A 19,921-nucleotide genomic window follows, 5' to 3' on the forward strand; every position below is an offset into this window, starting at 1 on the left:
ATCTTATTCTCCCCAATTAACAGATAAGGAAACTGAGACTTGGGGTGGGGGGGAGTAAATAACTCACCCAAGTTCACAAAGATAATATATTAGTCACTGCTCTTTACGTTCCAAGTGAAAGCAATCCAACTAAAAGATGCTTAAACCACAAATGGCATACAGTATATCAGCTCACATAACCAGGAAGCCTACGGGCTTAGAGCTGGCTGCTTCCAGGACTCAAACAACATCATCCTCTCCCCATCTGTCCCTTGACTCTGCTTTCCTCTCTCATGGATTCAGCCTCCAGAGGACTCCTGCACCCTGACAGCAAAGATGGTCATTAGTCATTCCCACTCCACACCTTTGGACCATGTGTCCAGGAGGAGGAGACCCTGATTGGCCAGTCATGGTCATGTGCATATGCTGGGCGGGGTCTTAAACCAGTACTTCAGTGCCCACTGAATCACAGGGAGCAGAGGAGGCTCTGTTCGGCAGCATGTGGAATCTTCCCAGACCAGGGCTTGAACCCGTGTCCCCTGCATTGGCAGGCGGATTCTTAACCACTACGCTACTAGGGAAGTCCCTAAAATTTAAATCCATCAAAAGTCACCTCCTCCAGGATGCATTTCAAGCTCTCTTGTCTAGCAGTTTGCAAGTACTTTTATTATTGTTCAAATTGTGTGGTAATGTGAGATTCTTTTTCTAGCTGGAGTCTACCTGGTGGACTCTTGGTCCATGTGTAAAACCTTTCGTGGAATGCCCCTTCATTCTCCAGCCGTCCCACCCCCAGCCGCCTGCCAGGATCCAAGGCTTTATTCAGCTTCACAAAGTTTTGTAGAGCAAGATGAAGGAGGAAGACAAGCCCACAGATTTTTCACAGAGGCTGAGAAGCCTGGGAAATAAGAGAAGACCGGGAGATGGGGGTGCTGCTGAAAAGTCAGACAGCATTAATCCAGGGGACTCCCACAGCTTTTGCAGATGGCAGCTGTGCAAACATTCATCCCAATTGAAACCGCTAGGTGGCGTTTCAGGGGGCTCCAAAGAGCTCTGGTTCTTTATGTCTCAGCACAGAAAGAATTCAGTGAGGCAAAGTGTTAGATAAGAAGTGATTTATTAGAAGAGGACGCTTGTGAGGCTTACAAGCGGGTGGGTGAGAGGGTGCCCCGCCCTGAGAACTCAGTGGGCTACAGTTGTATAATCAAAGGAAAAGTGAGGCGGGGGAAAAGACCACCGTCTTCCTTATTCTTGAGTAGACGTCATGCTGCCATCATTAGTCCTCCTCTATGTCGGGCGGAGGGGTTTTCTCTGTCATGGGACTATGGAAAAATTATTCCAGGTCTCAGTACAATGAAGGTCTTTTACTTTGAAATATCACCTTTCCATAAATTATTGTTTTTTATGTGTACAGAGAGCATGTCCTAGGGGTCATTAACTTACTGAGCTCACTGGGCAGGATGTGGGTCTCATGCCACCATTGTTTTATAGTTTGGGGGCATGTCTCTTGCTTCTGTTGCATGGTTTTGTTGCTAAGCAAGCCTGCTTGACTTTGTGGTTAAGCAAACCTGCTTTCTTGAGTAATCGTTAACTTACAGGGGTTTCCCATACTTTTTTTTTTTTTTTGCTTACAATCCCCTAGTGGGATTAACTATTTAATCACCTACTTTACTCTGCCCCTATCAGAATAACTGAGGGAGGACTTTCCTGGTGGTGCAGTGGTTAAGAATCCCCCTGCCAATGCAGGGGACACAGGTTCGAGCCCTGGTCCATGAAGATCCCACATGCCGCGGAGCAACTCAGCCCGTGCGCCACAACTACTGAGCCTGCACTCTAGAGCCCGCGAGCCACAACTACGGAAGCCCACGTGCCACAACTACTGAAGCCCACGCGCCTAGAGCCGGTGCTCCGCAACAAGAGAAGCCACCGCCATGAGAAGCCCGCGCACCGCAACGAACAGTAGCCCTCGCTCACCACAACTAGAGAAAGCTCGCACACAGCAACGAAGACCCAACGCAGCCAAAAATAAATAAATCAAAAAAAAAAAAAAGAATAACCGAGGGACGTTGCATGTTCCATTTGTGGGGAGGGCATGCTTGTGCCAAGCCAGTGAGGCTCTTGCTGTGCCAATCATGACCAGAAACACTGTCCTTCTGCCAAGGTAACCAGATTTCCCTAGTAAATCTCTTACTTTCCACCTTGTTTACAATGAGTTCGGCCCTGAGAGAACACTTTGCCTCTATGTCCTTATTTCTAATCTTTCCGCTCAACCGTTAACTCCAGTGAAGGCGCTCAGCAGTCAGATGCATCTAGCCTAAAGCTGAAGATGCGGTGGTTCTCACTGCTGGAGAATTACAGAGGGGCCGACCACAGCCCCAGCAGACGCTTTTATAACTGGAAACTGTCATTGGTGTCACCTGAAAGCTGGGTTCACCTCTTGTTGGCTGTCAAGCCAAAAGATATAACTTTTTTTAAAAGATTTATTATTTGTTTATTTTTGGCCGCGTTGGGTCTTAGTTGCAGCACGCGGGATCTTCGTTGTGGCACGCGGGGTTTTTTGCTGTGGTGCGCGAGCCCTTCGCTGTGGTGCCGGTCTTCTCTCTTGTTGTGGCGTGTGGGTTTTCTCTTCTCTAGTTGTGGTGTGCAGGCTCCAGGGCACGTGGGGCTCTGTAGTTTGCAGCACGCAGGCTCTCTAGTTGAGGCATGCGGGCTTAGATGCCCCTCAGCGTGTGGGATCTTAGTTCCCTGACCAGGGATTGAACCCGTGCCCCCTGCATTGGAAGGCGGATTCTTTACCACTGGACCACCAGGGAAGTCCCTAAAAGACACAACTGTTATTACCAAGGCTGTTTCTCCAGAATCATCCACCTACCCCTCCCTCGAATGGAAACTAAGTTTCTTATTTAAGTTTCAGGAGGAAGCTGCAAAGAGAAAAACAAGAAGTGGTTAGAACCAACTAGGCCCAAGATGGTGGAAGATTTGACTTCCAGTAGACCTTAAGCCTCACTGTAATGAATTACCATGCTGAATGACACACCCACTAGCGCCATGACAGTTGACAATTGCCATGACAACTGGAAGAGCCCGGACAAGGACTGAAAAGGAGTATTGCATCAATTCCGTGTCCAAACCACACCCCTGTTGTTGGATAACTCACGAATAGTCATTCTCTCTTTCCAATTCACTCTCTTTTACCTCTCCTATATATATGATGTCTCCACCTGAGTTGGGTTGAGAAGTTGATTTGAGAAAAGTTCCTCTTCTCCATTCTTTCTCTTTTTTTATTCATTTATTTATTTTATTTATTTATTTTTGGCTGCGTTGGGTCTTCGTTGCTGCACGTGGGCTTTCTCTAGTTGTGGCGAGCGGAAGCCACTGTTCGTTGCGGTGCGCGGCTTCTCATTGCAGTGGCTTTTCTTGTTGCGGAGCATGGGCTCTAGGCACACGGGCTTCTGTAGTTGTGGCTTGTGGGCTCTCAAGCGCTCAGTAGTTGTGGCGCACTGGCTTCATTGCTCTGCGGCATGTAGGAACTTCCCGGACCAGGGCTTGAACCCGGGTCCCTGCATTGGCAGGCAGATTCTTAACCACTGTGCCACCAGGGAAGCCCCTCTTCTCCATTCTTTAGCCATTGAATAAAGCTTGTCTGTTCCAGTCTCAGCCTCGGTTTCATTATTGGCTGTGCGAATCCAAGCAGAAAAAACCTCCTTGGCAGAGACCAGGGGTCTCAGCTGGCCAGGACCCTGGCACAGGTCCAGTCGACCAATTCAATATCACAACCAAGCCAAAGACCAGAAGGAAGGATTTATTACTTGCAGCAAGAGAACATGGAGGATCTTTCCCTAAGTAGCATCTCCCCAAACAGCAAAATTGGGGCAGTTTTAAACTAAGGGCACATGCATACTTCATGAAGGGGCTTGGGTGGTGTATGCACATTCATGAAGGGGCTTGAGCAGAGGGGAATTCAACATAGAATAGGGGCAAAGGTTGACAGAGTCCAAGCTTTAGTTGATTGAAGTCACCAGGGTCAGAAAAGGTCAACATCATCATTCCTTAATTTTCCACCAGTCTGTGGTCTTAGCATATAGTTACCACCCTCCACCTGGGTGGGGGTCCTTAGTTCCTGTAGTACAACTCAAAGATATGTATCAGATTAAGTCTATCCCTTAAGGAGGAACTAGGACTCCTGTTTTATCGCGGAATTATTGTTTCTTGATGGCTTTCCTCCATTCCTTTTTTCCTTTAAGATCATTAATTACTGAGACCTGTTCAAAGGCAAGCATTGTGGTCAGGCTTAGATCACAAAATGGCTTAGGCTGAAAATGGCTTCTCTTATGTCAAAAAGCTATATCGGGTTCTTTTCCTCCTGGGAACACCCCCCCCCCCCCCCACACACACACACAACTGCTTACACTGGGACCTCAGTCTTCCCAGAGATATGAGGAACACCTTCCCTGGAGAGGCGGATGGAGCACAGGAATCCAGCAGAGATCAGTGGAGCTTGCTCCTAAGAACTGGCCTGTCCCCTCCTCTCCCAGCCCTGTAAGCCACTCCAGGGTCCCCTGGACCTGCATGTAGTGGTACCTCTCCGCTCCTTGCCCACGCTCAGACCCTAGGCTCTCAGTCGATCAAAGCCTGCATGTGTTAAATGTCTGAAGTATGGCAGGACACCCCTGCTACTTTTGACCTTTTGCTCTGATTCCATTTGAAAGAGAAATAGCACTTATACGATGTAAAGCAAACAAGGCTGTATGAGAATTGCTTGAGCATGTGCGGCGCGGGGATGATGGCGCGCGTTACAGGACAATGCCCAGAGGACCTCAAGGAGCTCACTTGGTATAAGCTGTGCTCAAAACATTTACGTTTTTCCCGAGAGCAGGAGGGAAGTTCTAAGTTGCGCCTGGGCTCTGCCCACCGGGCTACTCTGATGCCCTGGGGGAGGCAAAAACGGGGTAGGCGTTGGTCCCATTTTACAAGTGGGCAATCTTCGCTGAAGGAGGCCATGTGTCGGCCCCAATTCTACGCAGATAGTGCTGCGGCCAGATAAGGTCAGGAACCCAGAAGCCAGGATCTCGTCTGACGCAGACCCTGCGAGAGGCAGGCAGTGAGAACGCACTCCGCCCGGTGTCTGTGGCGTTGCCTCTCTGCGCCCAACAGGAATGCGAGAATCGCGAGTCTCCCAGATCACGTCTCTGCTCCCGGCCTGGGAACCCTGGGGCGTCCAAGCGCGCTGGCCCCGCCCCGCGGTTCCTCCGCGCCCCGCGATTGGCTCCGAGGGCCAGGGCGGGGCCGGACGCCCAGCAGACGTGATGGACGGCGTCAGGCGCCGCGGGAACCGCTTCCTGTTGTCAGTAGTCCGGAGGCCGCAGCGTCCGGTCGGAGTCTTAGGGGCTGCAGCGACCGGGAGTGCCCCCGCCCCCCTCCCCACTCCTTTTGGTGAGTTAGGGGTCGGGGGCGAGGCGGGCAGCAGAGGGGCGGCGAGGCCGGGACGGGAACAGGCGAACAGGGAACAGCAGCCCTCTCCGTGATCCCAAACCCCTGGTTACCTTGAGACTGTCCTGCTTCAGAGTCCTCACCCTTCCCAGCCCAAGCCCCGCGCCCCACTCCAACTAGCCTTCGGCCCGCACTGCCGCTGCTGGCCTCTCCCCTCTATTTGCCGCTCGTGACCTGACCCCAGCCCTTACCCCCACCCTCTCACCGCCGGTCTTGCGGAAATGCAGCCGCCCTGTAGCCCCCTTCCAACCCCGACCTTGGCCACATCCCTCCGCCTCCCTCTAACACAGCTCGTTTTCACCTGTCAACCCCTTTGGCCGTGCTAATACTGCACACAGGCCTCCTCGGGACCCACCATTCCGGTTTGCCCTTTTCGGGATCAGCTTTCTTATCCGAATCTCCCACACCCCGCTGGTCAGCTCCCCACCTCTGTCCCACTCTCATTTAAGACCCACCACTAAAGTAGATGCCCTGTTGAGCACACCCTTTTCTTTTTGATAACTCTGATCTCAGCCCTATCCCAAGTCTTACACGTATCTTGTCCTCACAGACTCAAACCCTAACTTCCTAGCCCACCATACACTTCCTTTCCATCTCCAGCCATCAGAGGACACCCCCATCCCTAAGTCTTTGCTAAACCACCCCCAACTCTTGGTGCCCCAGTTACTACCACCCTCAGCCAATCTTATTAAAAATGAGATCTCCTGCCCTTTCACCTCTGCTGTCCCCACCTCAGCTCTACACCCATTTTTCTCTTGACCCCCGTCCCCATTCAATCTGAGAATTTAGTGCAGAGTCCCCTGCCAACCCCACCGGCTGCCCCTCAACAGCCAAATTTAGGTGCTTCCTGGGAGCCCAGCGGTTAGAGACTGAGCACCTTGATGGGTGCATGCAGGGCCTCAGGTGGTAACTAAGTGTGGAGAAGTAGAGATCCGCCCTCAGGTCAGGGTCAGGGATTTTTTTTCCCGGGTGTCTTGTCCCCTGTACCTGCTCCCAGGGATTATGGATCTAGCATTCATATTAAATGACTTGTGCTACTGCTGGAATGGTGGGTGTCGCCCACATACCTGGAAGGTGAGGAATGGCCCCTCACCTAGCTCACTCACAGCCTGGGCCAATGGAAGCCATCACTTCCTTTTGGCTGGTTTTCTGGCCCAGGAGAAACTCAGGGAGCACCACTGTGTGACTGTGGCCACAGAACCACGCCCATGTGTGTTGTCCTGGCGCTTGTAAAGGACCCTCCTCACCCAGTGTTCCTCCCGGCTGGAGCTGACAGCAGACCTGTCCCAACGCTTAACACAGGGAACACAGTGGACGCCAGAGATGATGTTACACGTTGTGAAGAGTGTAGGTGAGAGGGTTCCCAGGAGGCGAAGGCGAGTACAGAGGCTGTTGAATCACTTCCTCTTTTTGCAGGTGCTGAATCTTTGAGTTTTGGCCATTTGGTTACCCATGAACGTGGGGAGTTGAGATATCTGAGTAGCTGAGGCAGAGGGACATTCCTGAGGCACCCGGGCCCCAAGCTCAGCATTTATCATCTCCTGGGCTTTTAGGGCACACATTCTCTCCGAATTCTAGTGACCTGGCTTCAGAGGGTTGGCCGTCTGGTAGCAATTTTAAAGGGCCCCAGACAGGACCCGCTGTCTTTGCTTTTGCCGTTTATAGTCTTGTTCCTTTGAAAGTTGAAGCTCTCCCTTCAGTGTCCCCCCACCCCACCCCCTATTAAGGTGCAATATATCAGAGTGGTCTCAGCCTGCTGGCAGGGTGATTTAATGAAAGGAGTTGCATCGTGGCTGAGAATTCTATACCTCAGCTTTCCTCGGTCTGTGAAATGGAGATAACCTGCCCCTGAGCCTTATTTTTGTTTTATTCTTCTGTTCATTCAGCAGGTATTTTCTGAGCACCACTGCGTGCTCTGTGTTGTTCTAGGCACTAGAAATGTAATGGTGAATGAGTTGAGCAAAGTTCCTGTTTTTAGTCATTCAGAGTTTGATCCTTGCTGGAATCCTAAGGATGGGACAGAAATATGGGGGAGATGGGTATTATTGAATGGAAGGAAGGAGGGGGGAAAGAAAGTTACCCCCTGTTCACTGATTCACATTTCTGGGCTCACTCACTAGCCTTTGGTTTGGGAATCACAGGCTAGACGTTTCTTGCCCTCCAGCTGGTATCCAATTGCTTCAAAGATGCAGTTCCCCAGCACACTCTCTGCATCCCCCGCCCTCCAGGACACTTGTCCAGAAATCCAGCCTTTTACAGGTGGGAGGAGGTGCAGTTTACTCAGCACTAACATGTCTGAAAGATCAGCTGCCTTTCTGAATCAGAAGATAACTTTGTCATTCTTTTCCAACTGATAACTTTGTCATTCTTTTCCAACTGAAAATCATGACTCATCAACTGGTACAGCAGCTGGATGGCTTAAACGTCAGGCTGTTTGTTCTGAACAGCCCGGTACAGGATTGGATTCAGGCTGTAGAGAGGAGGCTGTTGAGAATGGCTGAGAAGTCTCTAAGGAGGAGAGGTTGCTGTTTACCTATGGATGGAGTGTTTCAGAAGCGGGGAAGCCAAGCCATCCATTTCTTCTTTTAATGTAAGTCTCATATAAGCCATTTTTTTTCTTTCTTCCTTGGTCTCTGAAAGAAGTGAAATTGGATGTTTGCAGAAGCCCAGGCAGTATAATAAAGAAAAGCAACCAGAACAATTCCTTCCTGTGTGTTGGAACATTTAAGAAAGGACAGCTGTGAAACCTGTGTACCATGGAAAGGATGTGGCCTCAGCTGGTTGGGACTACAGACCTGATGGGTAAGATTGTTTCTTGTTGATTTTAGCCTTATTTGATAAAAATGGAGCTTTCTGAGTACTAAGTTAATTATTACCTAGTCTATAAGTAATCAGTTTGCCTGAAACTCTTGGAACCAGAGACCTGAGACAGTTTGGTCTGGTAAAGTCTGACACAAGACTTAGAATGAGGAAACCAGACAGTTTTGTCCCTTACCTGGGGCTCTTTTCTGCTGAGCCTTAGTCTTCTCCTCTGTAAAACGGGGATAATCATCCTTCTCTCACAGGATTGTTTTTTGTTTTTTTTAATTAATTAATTTATTTATTTATTTTTGGCTGCGTTGGGTCTTCATTGCTGTGTGCAGGCTTTCTTTAGTTGCAGAGAGCAGGGGCTACTCTTTGTTGTGGTGCATGGGCTTCTTGTTGTGGTGGCTTCTCTTGTTGCAAACCATGGGCTCTAGGCACATGGGCTTCAGTAGTTGTGGCTCTCGGGCTCTAGAGTGCAGGCTCAGTAGTTGTGGCACACGGGCTTAGTTGCTCCATGGCATGTGGGATATTCCCAGACCAGGGCTCAAACCCGTGTCCCCTGCATTGGCAGGCAGATTCTTAACCACTGCACCACCAGGGAAGTCCCTAGGATTGTTTTAAGAATTAAATGAGATTAGAGAAGCTAGGAGAGCCATGTCAGGATGAATCAATACTTACGGGGAGAGGTAGACTTCTCGTGGTTAGGAGTTGCCTAAAAGGCAGACAGAAATCACCTTTTCTGCTAAACTCCACCAGTAATGTTTGAAGAGCTCTTTGGTAATGTTGCCCACGTTCTCTCCTTAACTCTTTTTAGCCTAGGTCTCCTTGCAGCCACGCCTCTCTTTGCTTTGGCTTTTGGTGTCAATGAAGACTGTTCTGGGGACAGGAAGTGAAACCAGTCCCATAGGAAGGTGGACTGGGGGTCTGGAGAATGACGGAGTGCTGACCCAGCAGTCAGGAGACCCAAAGCCCCCTTATGGTTCCGTCAGCAAGTTCTCGTGTCTCCTGCGCCCTGAGGCATGATGGAGCAGACCCACATAGGTGGGGTGCTTTGGCTTCTTGCAAAGAAAGTTGTGCCCTGGATTGTGGCCCGAACCCCAAAGCCTCAGTCCTGTTTTGTGAATTGTCAAGTGGCCATTCTCCTTCTGGACTCCTCTGCACCGTCGTCAGTCATTTTGTGGCTTTTCTGACTCTTGGTTTTAGGGGGTGATTACATGTCTTCCCCTGCTCTGACCTCTCAGCATCAGTTTGCTTTGGGTTTTTAGCAGACCCTTACTGGGCTGGAGGACCCACTTACGAACAGGCCTCCCTCCGTCCCATGAATACTATTTTCAGTTAATTAGTCAATGAGGCTTTAACGGATCCGGGCTGTTCTTCAGATTGTTGAGGCCTGAGCCCTTCCTGGCCTGGCCCGTGGCTGGCTGAGGGAAGGGCAGTTTCGCAGCTTGAGGCTCTAGAAGGGCAGGCCGGAGGGGAGGCCTTCGGCTGCTGGAATTGCTGAAGGCGATTGGAACCCAGGGTCTTGGAGCCAGAGAACCTGGATTTGGCCTCCTGGGCTGCACAAGGGTGGCCTGGAAGGAACATTGTCCAGAGGGACTGTCTGCAGCACATGTCCCCTTGTCTGGGGCGCTGGTGGCTGGAGTGTGGAGGAGAGCCCTGAAGAATCCCTGGTAGGTGGGAGGGGGGTGAGGTGAGGGTGAGGTAAGTCAGACAAGGCCTGAGGCCGGGGGCCCGTGTTCTGGGGTCTCTCACACCCTGACCAGAGTTGGCTCTGTGGGGGTCGCCCTCCACACACCTCCCTCCCTCTGCATGTCCTTACTTGGAGAGGTTGGTTCTGGGTCCTGTTTACCCACTGCCCACTCCACAGGCCAGGGATTGAATCAGAGCAGCTCCTACCATTTAGGGCCACTCTGCCTCTCTCATCTCCAAGCATCATGCTCGTGTCCCCCTGTAAACCTCTCCTGCCAGACTGACCTCAGTGTTCCACTGTGGCCTCTCACCGGGGCCCCCGGCTGAAGAGCCCTCCTCCCAGGCCTCCCCTGCCCCCTCGCCAGTCGCCCCCTTAGCCCCAGCCCACACCCGCCTCTTCCAGAAGGGAGGTGGTCGCACTCCTCCTGGAATCTGGGGGTTTCTCTTGGGCTTGGGTTGCTGTTGTCCTGGCGGCGGCTGGTAGAGTTGGCCACTTACCAGCCCTGGGATCTTGGGAATTTCCCAAGCTTCTATTTCTTTTTTTAAAAATTTATTTATTTATTTAATTTTGGATGTGTTGGGTCTTCGTTTCTGTGCGAGGGCTTTCTCTAGTTGCGGCTAGTGGGGGCCACTCTTCATCGCGGTGTGTGGGCCTCTCACTGTCGCGGCCTCTCTTGTTGCAGAGCACAGGCTCCAGACGCGCAGGCTCAGTAATTGTGGCTCACGGGCTTAGTTGCTCCGCGGCATGTGGGATCTTCCCAGACCAGGGCCCGAACCCGTGTCCCCTGCATTGGCAGGCAGACTCTCAACCACTGCGCCACCAGGGAAGCCCAGCTTCTACTTCTTATCTGTCAGACTGAGATGATAAGACACTCCTAGGATGGTTATCAGGAATGAATGGGGTAACACATGTAAAGGGCACAAAACCCATTTAACAGGTCTTGGTTTTACTGACTTCTTTGGGCCATGGGTTCTTGAGAGCAGAGAAAGCAGTAACCTGATTTTCTCTCTCTTTATTATTTTTTGTTGGTGGTGGTGGTGTCCCCTCATGCTTAGCTGTGTGGCCACTAGAGATTTGTTTAGATGTGAGTGTGCCTGTCCAGTCCTGCCCTGTGCAAGTTCCCGGGGTGGGGCAGGCCAGGCAGCAGCCCCTTCATGCTCAGGCCGCAGTCCTCGCCCCCACCCCACCCTTGGCCTCAGCCACCCCGGGAGAGAGCCAGCTGCCCCGAGAGATTTCTCTGCGTACTGACTTCAGCTGCTAGCACACGCTTAGTTAGGTAGTGGCATTCTTCGCCTGTAGATTTGGGCGGCCGCATCCACTGGGGTTAGAGATACCATTTATCCTCGGTAAATATCAGGCCCTGCGCTCAGCGTTTTCCATACTCATAGTCTCCCCTTAAGAGGTCTGATACATGCCCCAGTGTGCCTAGCTGGTTAGTGGCAAATTGAGATCAGAACCCGTGTTGTTCCCCTTCAGACATGTCCCTGTGCTGCTCAAGCTAGACCTTTGCAGCCCAAAGGAGAAGCAGCTGTGTGGCGAGAGAGCCCTTCCTTTTGAAGGCGTTTCAGTTGTACTTTTCCCCACTGAGCTGGCCGACCCTGGGATGGGACGGGAGTCGGGACAGTTGCAGAGCCCAGGCCCTGAATGTGAATTGTGAGCCCCTGCTTCCCGGCCCCTGTGGGTTCTTGGCACCTTCAGCTGCAGCATCCCCCCTTGCAGCCTCAGATCTGTATCTAAGTTAGCCTTTTTTTTTTTTTAATTTATTTATTTATTTATTTATTATTTTTGTCTGTGTTTGGTCTTCATTGCTGCACGCGGGCTTTCTCTATTTGCAGCAGGCAGGGGCTACTCCTCGTTGCGGTGTGCGGGCTTCTCATTGCTGTGGCTTCTCTTGTTGCGGAGCACGGGCTCTAGGCGCGCGGGCTTCAGTAGTTGTGGCACACGGGCTCAGTAGTTGTGGCTCACAGGCTCTAGAGTGCAGGCTCAGTAGTTGTGGCACACGGGCTTAGTTGCTTCGCGGCATGTGGGATCTTCCCAGACCAGGGCTTGAACCCATGTACCCTGCATTGGCAGGCGGATTCTTAACCACTGCGCCACCAGGGAGGTCCCTAAATTAGCCTTTTATTCCCTGCTTTTTTGTGCCAGCATTTGGAGTGGCGTCAAGAGCCCTTTCTACCCACCCTTTGGGATAGACCCGCCCATGGCACACCCCACGAAATCTTTTTTCCTTCCTTGTTTCCATCCTTAAAATCCACTCTCAGTTTTTACTTTTGTATTGAAAGTCCTTGCAGTTGCAGGTTGAGTAAGATGGGGGTGGGGCGTGGGGAGGAGATCGTTTGGGCACAGTGATTGTTCATCCGGCCGTGTCTGTCCCTGTAGGTGTCATGTGATTCTTCTGGGGAGCTGCTGCTTGAGTGGAAATGCTCTCAGCGGTGGAGAATGGACTGGACCCCCGGGCTGCCATCCCGGTAGGCAACAAGGGAGAATCAAGGGTGGGGGAAGGGGTGCCTGGGACAGCCATTTCATTGTTTTTTCTCACTTTGAAATGCATTTGCACTGTTCAGAAAGAGAGGCCTGGAGTTGAGAAAAAGTGATAGCAGAAGCAGGCTCCGAGGAGAGCCTGCCCTTTCTAGATCATCTTATTGGTGATAAAATGGAGATTTACAAAAAACAATGGAGATTGCATGTAGGTTACCTGAGGACCAAGGATTTCTCCAAAGAAGATATACAAATGACCAATAAGTACATAAAAAGACGCTCCACATCATTAGACATTAGACAACGGCAAATCAAAACCATAATGAGGAAAACAGAAATAGAGTCACTACGGACGTAGAAAACAAACTCATGGTTACCGGGGACAAGGTGTGGGAGGGATAAATTGGGAGATTGGGACTGACGTATACACACTACTATATATAAAATAGATAACCAATAAGAACCTGCTGTATAGCACAGGGACTCCACTCAGTACTCTGTAATGGCCTGTATAGGAAAAGAATCTAAAAAAAAAAAAGGTGGATATATGTCTATGTATAACTGATTGACTTTGCTCTACACCTGAAACTAACACAACATTGTACGGCAACTATACTCCAATACAAATTTTATTCTAAAAGTAAAATAGTAAGAAAAAATAATCATAATGAGGGACTTACCCAGTGGTTCAGTGGTTAAGACTCCGTGCTTCCAGGGTGGGGAGGTATGGGTTCAGCCCCTGGTTGGGGAACTAAGATCCCACACGCCGTGCGGCGTGGCCAGAAAAAAAAAAAACAACATAATGAGATACTTCTTCATATCCACTAGGATGACTGTAATCGAAATGGCAGACAATAATAAGTATTGGTGGGGTTGTGGAGAAGGTGGAACTCTCATACCTTCCTGGTGGGAGTGTAAAATGGTACAGCCATTGTGGAAAACAGTTTGATAGTTCCTCAAAAAGTGAAACATAGAGTTGCATGTGACTCAGCAATTCCACTCCTAGGTATACACCCAAGAGAATTGAAAATATATATTTACACAAAAAAATATGAACATGAATGTTCATAGCAGTGTTGTAGCCAAAAAGTGGAAACAACCCAAATATCTATTAATTGATGAATGGATAAATATAATGTGATATATCCATGCAATGGAATATTATTTGGCAATAAAAAGGAATGAAGGACTGATATATGCTACCACACAGACAAACTTGAAAACGCGCTAAGTGAAGTCAGACACAAAAGGCTGCATATCATATGATTCCATGTATAAGAAATGTCCAGAATAGGCAAATCCATAGAGACAGAAAGTAGATCAGTGGTTGCCAGGGATTGGGGGAGAGGGAATAGTGAGTGACTGCTGATAGGTACAGGGTTTCTTCTGGGGGTCATAAAAATGTTCCAGAATTAGATAGCGGAAATGGTTGCACAATTCTGTGAATGTACTAAAAACCACTGAGCTGTGTATTTCAATGAGTGAATTTTATGATATGTAAATTATGTCCCATTAAAGCTGTTCTAAAAAAGGAACATTTAACTTTTCAAAGAACATTAACATTAATTGTGTTGGCTAAAATAAAAGTGAAACAGTGAAATATTTGTCCATAATCCTATCACCTAATAATTCAAACCAGTTTTTCTGCAATCCCTTCCAGTCCTTTTCCAAACCCTTAGGTAATTTTGACATATGTACTTATATTATGATAGAACGATCTTAACTATGTATTTTCAAAGGACTTTAGGTATATTTTATAATTTATTCATTTAGCAAACATTTACTGAGTACATGTGCCAAGAACCAGGCCCATTGTTGAGGGCACGAGGATGAATAAAAAACTAGTCCTGGGCTTCCCTGGTGGCGCAGTGGTTGAGAGTCCGCCTGCCGATGCAGGGGACACAGGTTCGTGCCCTGGTCCAGGAGGATCGCACATGCCGCGGAGCGGCTGGGCCCGTGAGCCATGGCCTCTGAGCCTGCGCATCCGGAGCCTGTGCTCCGCAACGGGAGAGGCCACAACAGTGAAAGGCCCATGTACCGCAAAAAAACCCAAAAAACTAGTCCTACTTTCAAAGAGTAATACCCCCAGCTGCAAATCACCAAGTATTATTTCCATTTAACAGATGAGAAAGTTGAGGCTTAGAGAGGTTAAGTGAAATATCTGAGGTGACCCAACTGGTGACTGACAGAGCTGAGACTAAACCCAGGCTCTGACTGCCAGGTCTAGGATCTTTCTTCATGTAAACCATGCTCCTGTTTCTGGGTGTTTTTATTGTTCTAAAGCAGCACTTTTTGACTCTTAACCTGTTGACTCTCAGTGGAATGTTGGTCATGTGATTAAGGTGGAAAGCCTCACCCCTGCCCTAAATGGATTACCCAAGCTCCCATAGCTGTAACTCTGATGGAGCCAGTATTTAAACACAAGGTGTATATGGCTCTCAGCTCACTGAAGTTTGGTTTAAAAAACAAACAGGGATTTCCCTGGCAGTCCAGTGCTTAGGACCCAGCGCTGTCACTGCCGTGGGCCGGGTTCAGTCCCTGGTTGGGGAACTAAGATCCCGCAAGCCTCTCCGTGCGGCCAATAAATAAGTAAATAAAAAATAGAAAACAAAGAAATTTTAAAAACACACGTATCTTTGCAAAAACTAACACATCTTGGGGCGATTTTCCTTTACTTCTCTCTGCTTTCTCTTTATTTTCTACTGTTAGCCTGCACTCGTTGTGCTACACAGGTATGTAGATTTGTGCATGCATGTGGACCCATGTGTTTGGCCACAGGAAGAGTCACATTGCAGGGGTCGCCACAGGAGCCTCTAAAGGCCTGTGTTATGTCTGGCGCCACCCAGGTCATCAAGAAGAAGCTAGTGGGCTCCGTGAAGGCACTGCAGAAGCAGTACGTGTCCTTGGACACAGCAGTCACAAGTGAAGACGGAGATGCCAACAGCATGTGCAGTGCCCTGGAAGCCGTCTTCATCCACGGCCTGCACACCAAGCACATCCGAGCCGAGGCTGGAGGGAAAAGGAAGAAAAGTGCCCACCAGAAGCCTCTGCCTCAGCCCGTCTTCTGGCCCCTCCTGAAAGCTGTCACCCACAAGTGAGAGCTGCTGGGGGCAGCGGGGCGGGGGGTGGAGGCAGTTCACGTCGGCGAAGAGCTTCAGAGTGTGGGATGCTGGGCTCTTCCCTCCAGCCGTGCGGGAGAGGCACAGAGAGCCCTGTGTCCCGGAGAGGAGATGGTGGACTAAGCGGGGTGGGGGTGGGGGGATGTTAGACCAGGGCTCAGTGAGCCCCTCAGGCCATGGCCTGGGGCAGCGTCGAGCCCCTGGGCTGGGTGCCCTAAGCAAGAGCAGGAGCCTTCTTTGTACCACCCTCTGGCAAATTCGGTAGTTGCAACAGAGGTTGTGCGGCCTGCAGAGCCTGAAATCTTTACTGTCTGGCCCTTTCCAGAAGTTTGCTGACCCTGCCTTAGGATGTTTGCACATCTGTGTGCTACGTATCATACTTGTAACAAGGTAGGGTTTGCTTCTTTTTTCTTAAGAAGAGTGGCATCCAGCTAGAGCCTCTGAATGTGTGCTCTGAGACACTTGTCTTGCTGGCCCTGCCCTGAACCGCCTGGGCTTCAGAGCAGGCAGCTGACACTGTGCCTCTCGGGGCTATTAAATGCCACCTCCTGCCCGAAGGTGCCTTTGTCAGTCTCTAATCTTCCTTCCCGTGCTACTGCCGCTGCCCTATCTCAGGCTCTTACCTGACTCCTGGGTGGCAGTGCCTTTCTAATTGTCCCCCTTATCTCATTCTGTCTTTCCTTTGGTCAGTCAGCCAGCATTTACTGAGCTTAAGCTGACTGGAGCTCCATCACTGGGTTCTGCAGAGTACGGTCTGCACTCCCGTGGAGGAGACGTGCACAGGGGTTGGCGGTAGTCAGAGGAGGGGCATTTACATCAGACCGAGGCATTCAGGAGCTGAGTTTGGTACACGTGGGGTCGGGTTGGGTAGGAACACCCCACCCTGAAGTCTGCGTAGCTGCGAGCACGTCACTTTCCTGAGCAAAAACCCGTAGCCCACAGGCTCCCAAACGCCAGCCTGGGGTCTGCTTCACTTGGCTGGGGCCCCGGAACCTGTATCCTAACCTAGTTCCCCAGGTGATTCGGGTGCACAGCCAGGTGTGGGGAGCATCGCCCCGCTTTGCCTCCCCCGTTTGATACTGAAGGCCCTGCATTACCTGACTTTGCAACCCAATCACCCACTCTTCGTCCGTGTGCTGTAACTGGAGCGCTCCCCACTCTTGTTACAGTCTGTTGCTTTCCTACCCTTTATGCTTTTTTCTCCGTCAGTCCCTTGTGCCTCAAAGTTTCTCCATCCATCTTTGCCTCTTGTAGTCTCTCAAGGCCCAGCTCAGATACTACCCTCTTCTGTGGTGTTTTTCTTACTCCAACCCAGAGGTGATTACCCAGCCCTCACCCCAGCTTTGCTAACAACAGGGCTCACCTCAATATGCCCTTGAAAGGCAGTTTCCTGGACCGAGGGTAGGGACCATGACTTTACCCTGTGTCTTCGCAGGTCCAAGGACCTCAACCTAAAATTTAGGGGCAGACTTGTCCTGGATGAGCAGATGATGTCAGGGGCCGGACGGGTAGTTGTCATGAAAATGGCAACAATCCTTCATGACACTAAATGTAAAAAAGTTGGGGGTTTAGAGCTGAACCTTTCTAAATTCCCCTTTGAACACTGCTATCCAGGAGCTTTTCATGCCTATGTATATTTGTGGTCGTTGTTACTGGCTCTTGCTAACCAGTGGATAAAATGACATGTCCATGATTTGGAGTTGTTTCTTGAAAACACGTGTGTTCTCCACCTTCCCAGACACATCATCTCGGAATTGGAGCACCTGATCTTCGTGAGCACGGACGTGGGCCGCTGCCGGGCCTGGCTGCGGCTGGCCCTCAATGACGGCCTGATGGAGTGCTACCTGAAGCTGCTGCTGCAGGAGCAGGCCCGCCTGTGCGAGTACTACCAGCCCACGGCCCTGCTCCGTGACGCCGAGGAGGGCGAGTTCCTCCTGAGCTTCCTGCAGGGCCTGACGTCCCTGTCCTTTGAGCTCTCCTACAAGTCTGCCATCCTAAACGAGTGGACGCTCACCCCGCTGGCCCTCTCCGGGCTCTGCCCGTTCTCGGAGCTCAACCCCCTCACTACCTCCGGAGCGGAACTACAGCGGAAGGAGTCTCTGGATTCCATCTCCCATTCCTCAGGCTCGGAGGACATCGAGGTCCAGCACTCGGGCCATAAGATCCGACGGAACAGGGGGCTCACGGCCTCCTCCCTCAGTCTGGACACGGCCAGTTCATCCCAGCTCTCTTGCAGCCTCAACTCTGACAGCTGCCTGCTCCAAGAGAATGGCTCCAAGAGTCCAGACCGTTCCGAGGAGCCCATGTCCTGCGACTCAGACCTGGGGATGGCAAATGCTGACGATTCGGACCTGTCTCTGCAAGAGTGAGTACCCCTCCCCCACCCCTTCCCTCTCTTTCTCCTTCCTTCTTCTCTTCCTCTTGCCCTCCCTCCCTTCCTGGGGCATGTGATTGCCTGTCACTGAGCACGGAACTCTGTTAGGGCGTAAAGACAGACGAAGGGGGCAGGGACTCTCCCCCAGAGACTGGAATTGCTGGGAGCTGTACCTTCAGGCAGACTGGGGCCAGTGGGGAGAATGCATTTAGATGGGGCTCAGAGTTGGTTCCAGCCCCATCTCTGTCCTGGTGACCTGTAACAAGTTATTTAATCTCTGAGATTTAGTGTGAAATATTATTGTCGTCTTCATCTAGAGAGAAGGAAACTTATAGTTCAGAGCTCTATGTACAACTTCCAAAAAAGTGCAGTGAAGCACAGTGCATAAGGGTGATCTTCTGGGACCTCACAGAAGACCTTCTGGGGGACAGAAAACCTGAGTGATGCCAGGACGGGGGTGGCAGACAAGTGGGGACGAGCAAGTGTGTGGAGGAGGAGGACATGCAATGACGAACTGGACTGGAGAAGGGAGCCTGGCCAGAGCCTTCCTTCCTTCAGGCTTTTTAACATTAATTTTTGAATAGATAATATATTTTTATAGTTTAAAAAAATCTAAAATATATACAGTGAAAAGACTTTCCCACTGTATTTATGTAACCATAATTATTAATTTCTTGCATATTTTTCCAATTTCTAAATGCATCTATAACAAATATGAATGTACAAATTTTAAATTTTTCTTTTCTTTCTTTTTTTTTTTTTTTGCGGTACGCGGGCCTCTCACTGCCATGGCCTCTCCCGTTGCGGAGCACAGGCTCCGGATGCGCAGGCCCAGCGGCCATGGCTCACGGGCCCAGCTGCTCCGCGGCATGTGGGATCTTCCCGGACTGGGGCACGAACCCACATCCCCTGCATCGGCAGGCGGACTCTCAACCACTGTGCCACCAGGGAAGCCCTTTCTTTTTTTTTTAAATTGAAGTATAGTTGATTTACAATGTTGTGTTAGTTTCAGGTGTACAGCACAGTAATTCAGTTATTTATACATATATATAAATATGTTATATATATATAATATATATAACATTGTTATATATATATAAAATATATTGTTTTTCAGATTCTTTTCCCTTATAGGTTAATATCTTTCTTATTTCTTATTCCTTTCTTTCCACGAAAGCTAGTATAAATTATTCTATACCTTGTTTGGGAGATCTTTTCATATCAGAGCTTCTTTTTTTTTTTTTTTTTTCCTGTTACAGATTTTTCCATTGTATGAATGTACCTTAGTTTATTGAATCAGCCCTGAGTTTAATGGACATTGGAGTTCAGTGTTTCTATCAATAACCTGTGTATGTGGTCCTTTAGGCCTACGCAAGCTAGCTCTGTTCAGTAAATTCCCAGAAGCAAAATTGCTGAGTCAAGGAATAAATTAATTTGTAATTTTCACAGATATTGCCTATTTGCACTCCATCAGGGTTGTGCTTGTGTCCTCTCAGGCTTGTCAACAGAAGGTATCATCAAACTTTTGGAAATTTGCTCGTCTCATAGGTGAAACATGGTAGCCGTCTCTGAAGCATTTCCTCTAGTAGGACCTGTGTTACATCAGCTGTGTTTAGGACCTTTCCACTCCTGCTGTTCCCACCCTTCCCCCCACCTTGGTTCAGGTCTTCACAGGGCTCCCACCCGGTGTGGGAATCACGCCAGGATTGGGTGTCAGGGACTGGCCCTGGAGCAGATCTAGTTTCAAGCCCCGTTCCACCACCTACAAGCCCAGTAATGTCTTGTACACGGCTAACTCTTTTTGACGTTCTGTTTCTTCATCTTTTTCTTTTTTTTTTTTTTTAATTTTTATTGGAGTAGAGTTGATTTACAATGTTGTTTCAGTTTCTGCTGTACAGCAAAGTGATTCAGTTATACATATTCTTATATCCACTCTTTTTTAGATTCTTTTCCCATATAGGTCATTACAGATATTGAGTAGAGTTCCCT

The 19,921-nt window shown here is 49.7% G+C and overlaps 1 protein-coding gene across 3 annotated transcripts in view; it reads left to right on the plus strand.

The window, feature by feature from the left end:
* The first annotated feature begins 5,299 nt into the window (after positions 1-5,299).
* PLEKHM1 (pleckstrin homology and RUN domain containing M1) overlaps positions 5,300-19,921 on the plus strand; it is a 51,053-nt gene continuing 36,431 nt past the window's right edge. For all 3 annotated transcript variants that reach the window (XM_082679283.1, XM_082679284.1, XM_082679285.1), the window contains exons 1-5: positions 5,300-5,409; positions 8,107-8,268; positions 12,341-12,429; positions 15,286-15,533; positions 17,297-17,923. In XM_082679283.1, the coding sequence (XP_082535409.1) occupies positions 12,382-12,429; positions 15,286-15,533; positions 17,297-17,923 (923 nt within the window). In that variant the 5' untranslated portion in view covers positions 5,300-5,409; positions 8,107-8,268; positions 12,341-12,381. The remainder of the gene's footprint in view (positions 5,410-8,106; positions 8,269-12,340; positions 12,430-15,285; positions 15,534-17,296; positions 17,924-19,921) is intronic.

Source organism: Grampus griseus, assembly GCF_964374135.1.
Source record: "Grampus griseus genome assembly, chromosome: 20".
In the NCBI taxonomy this organism is placed as follows: Eukaryota; Metazoa; Chordata; class Mammalia; order Artiodactyla; family Delphinidae; genus Grampus; species Grampus griseus.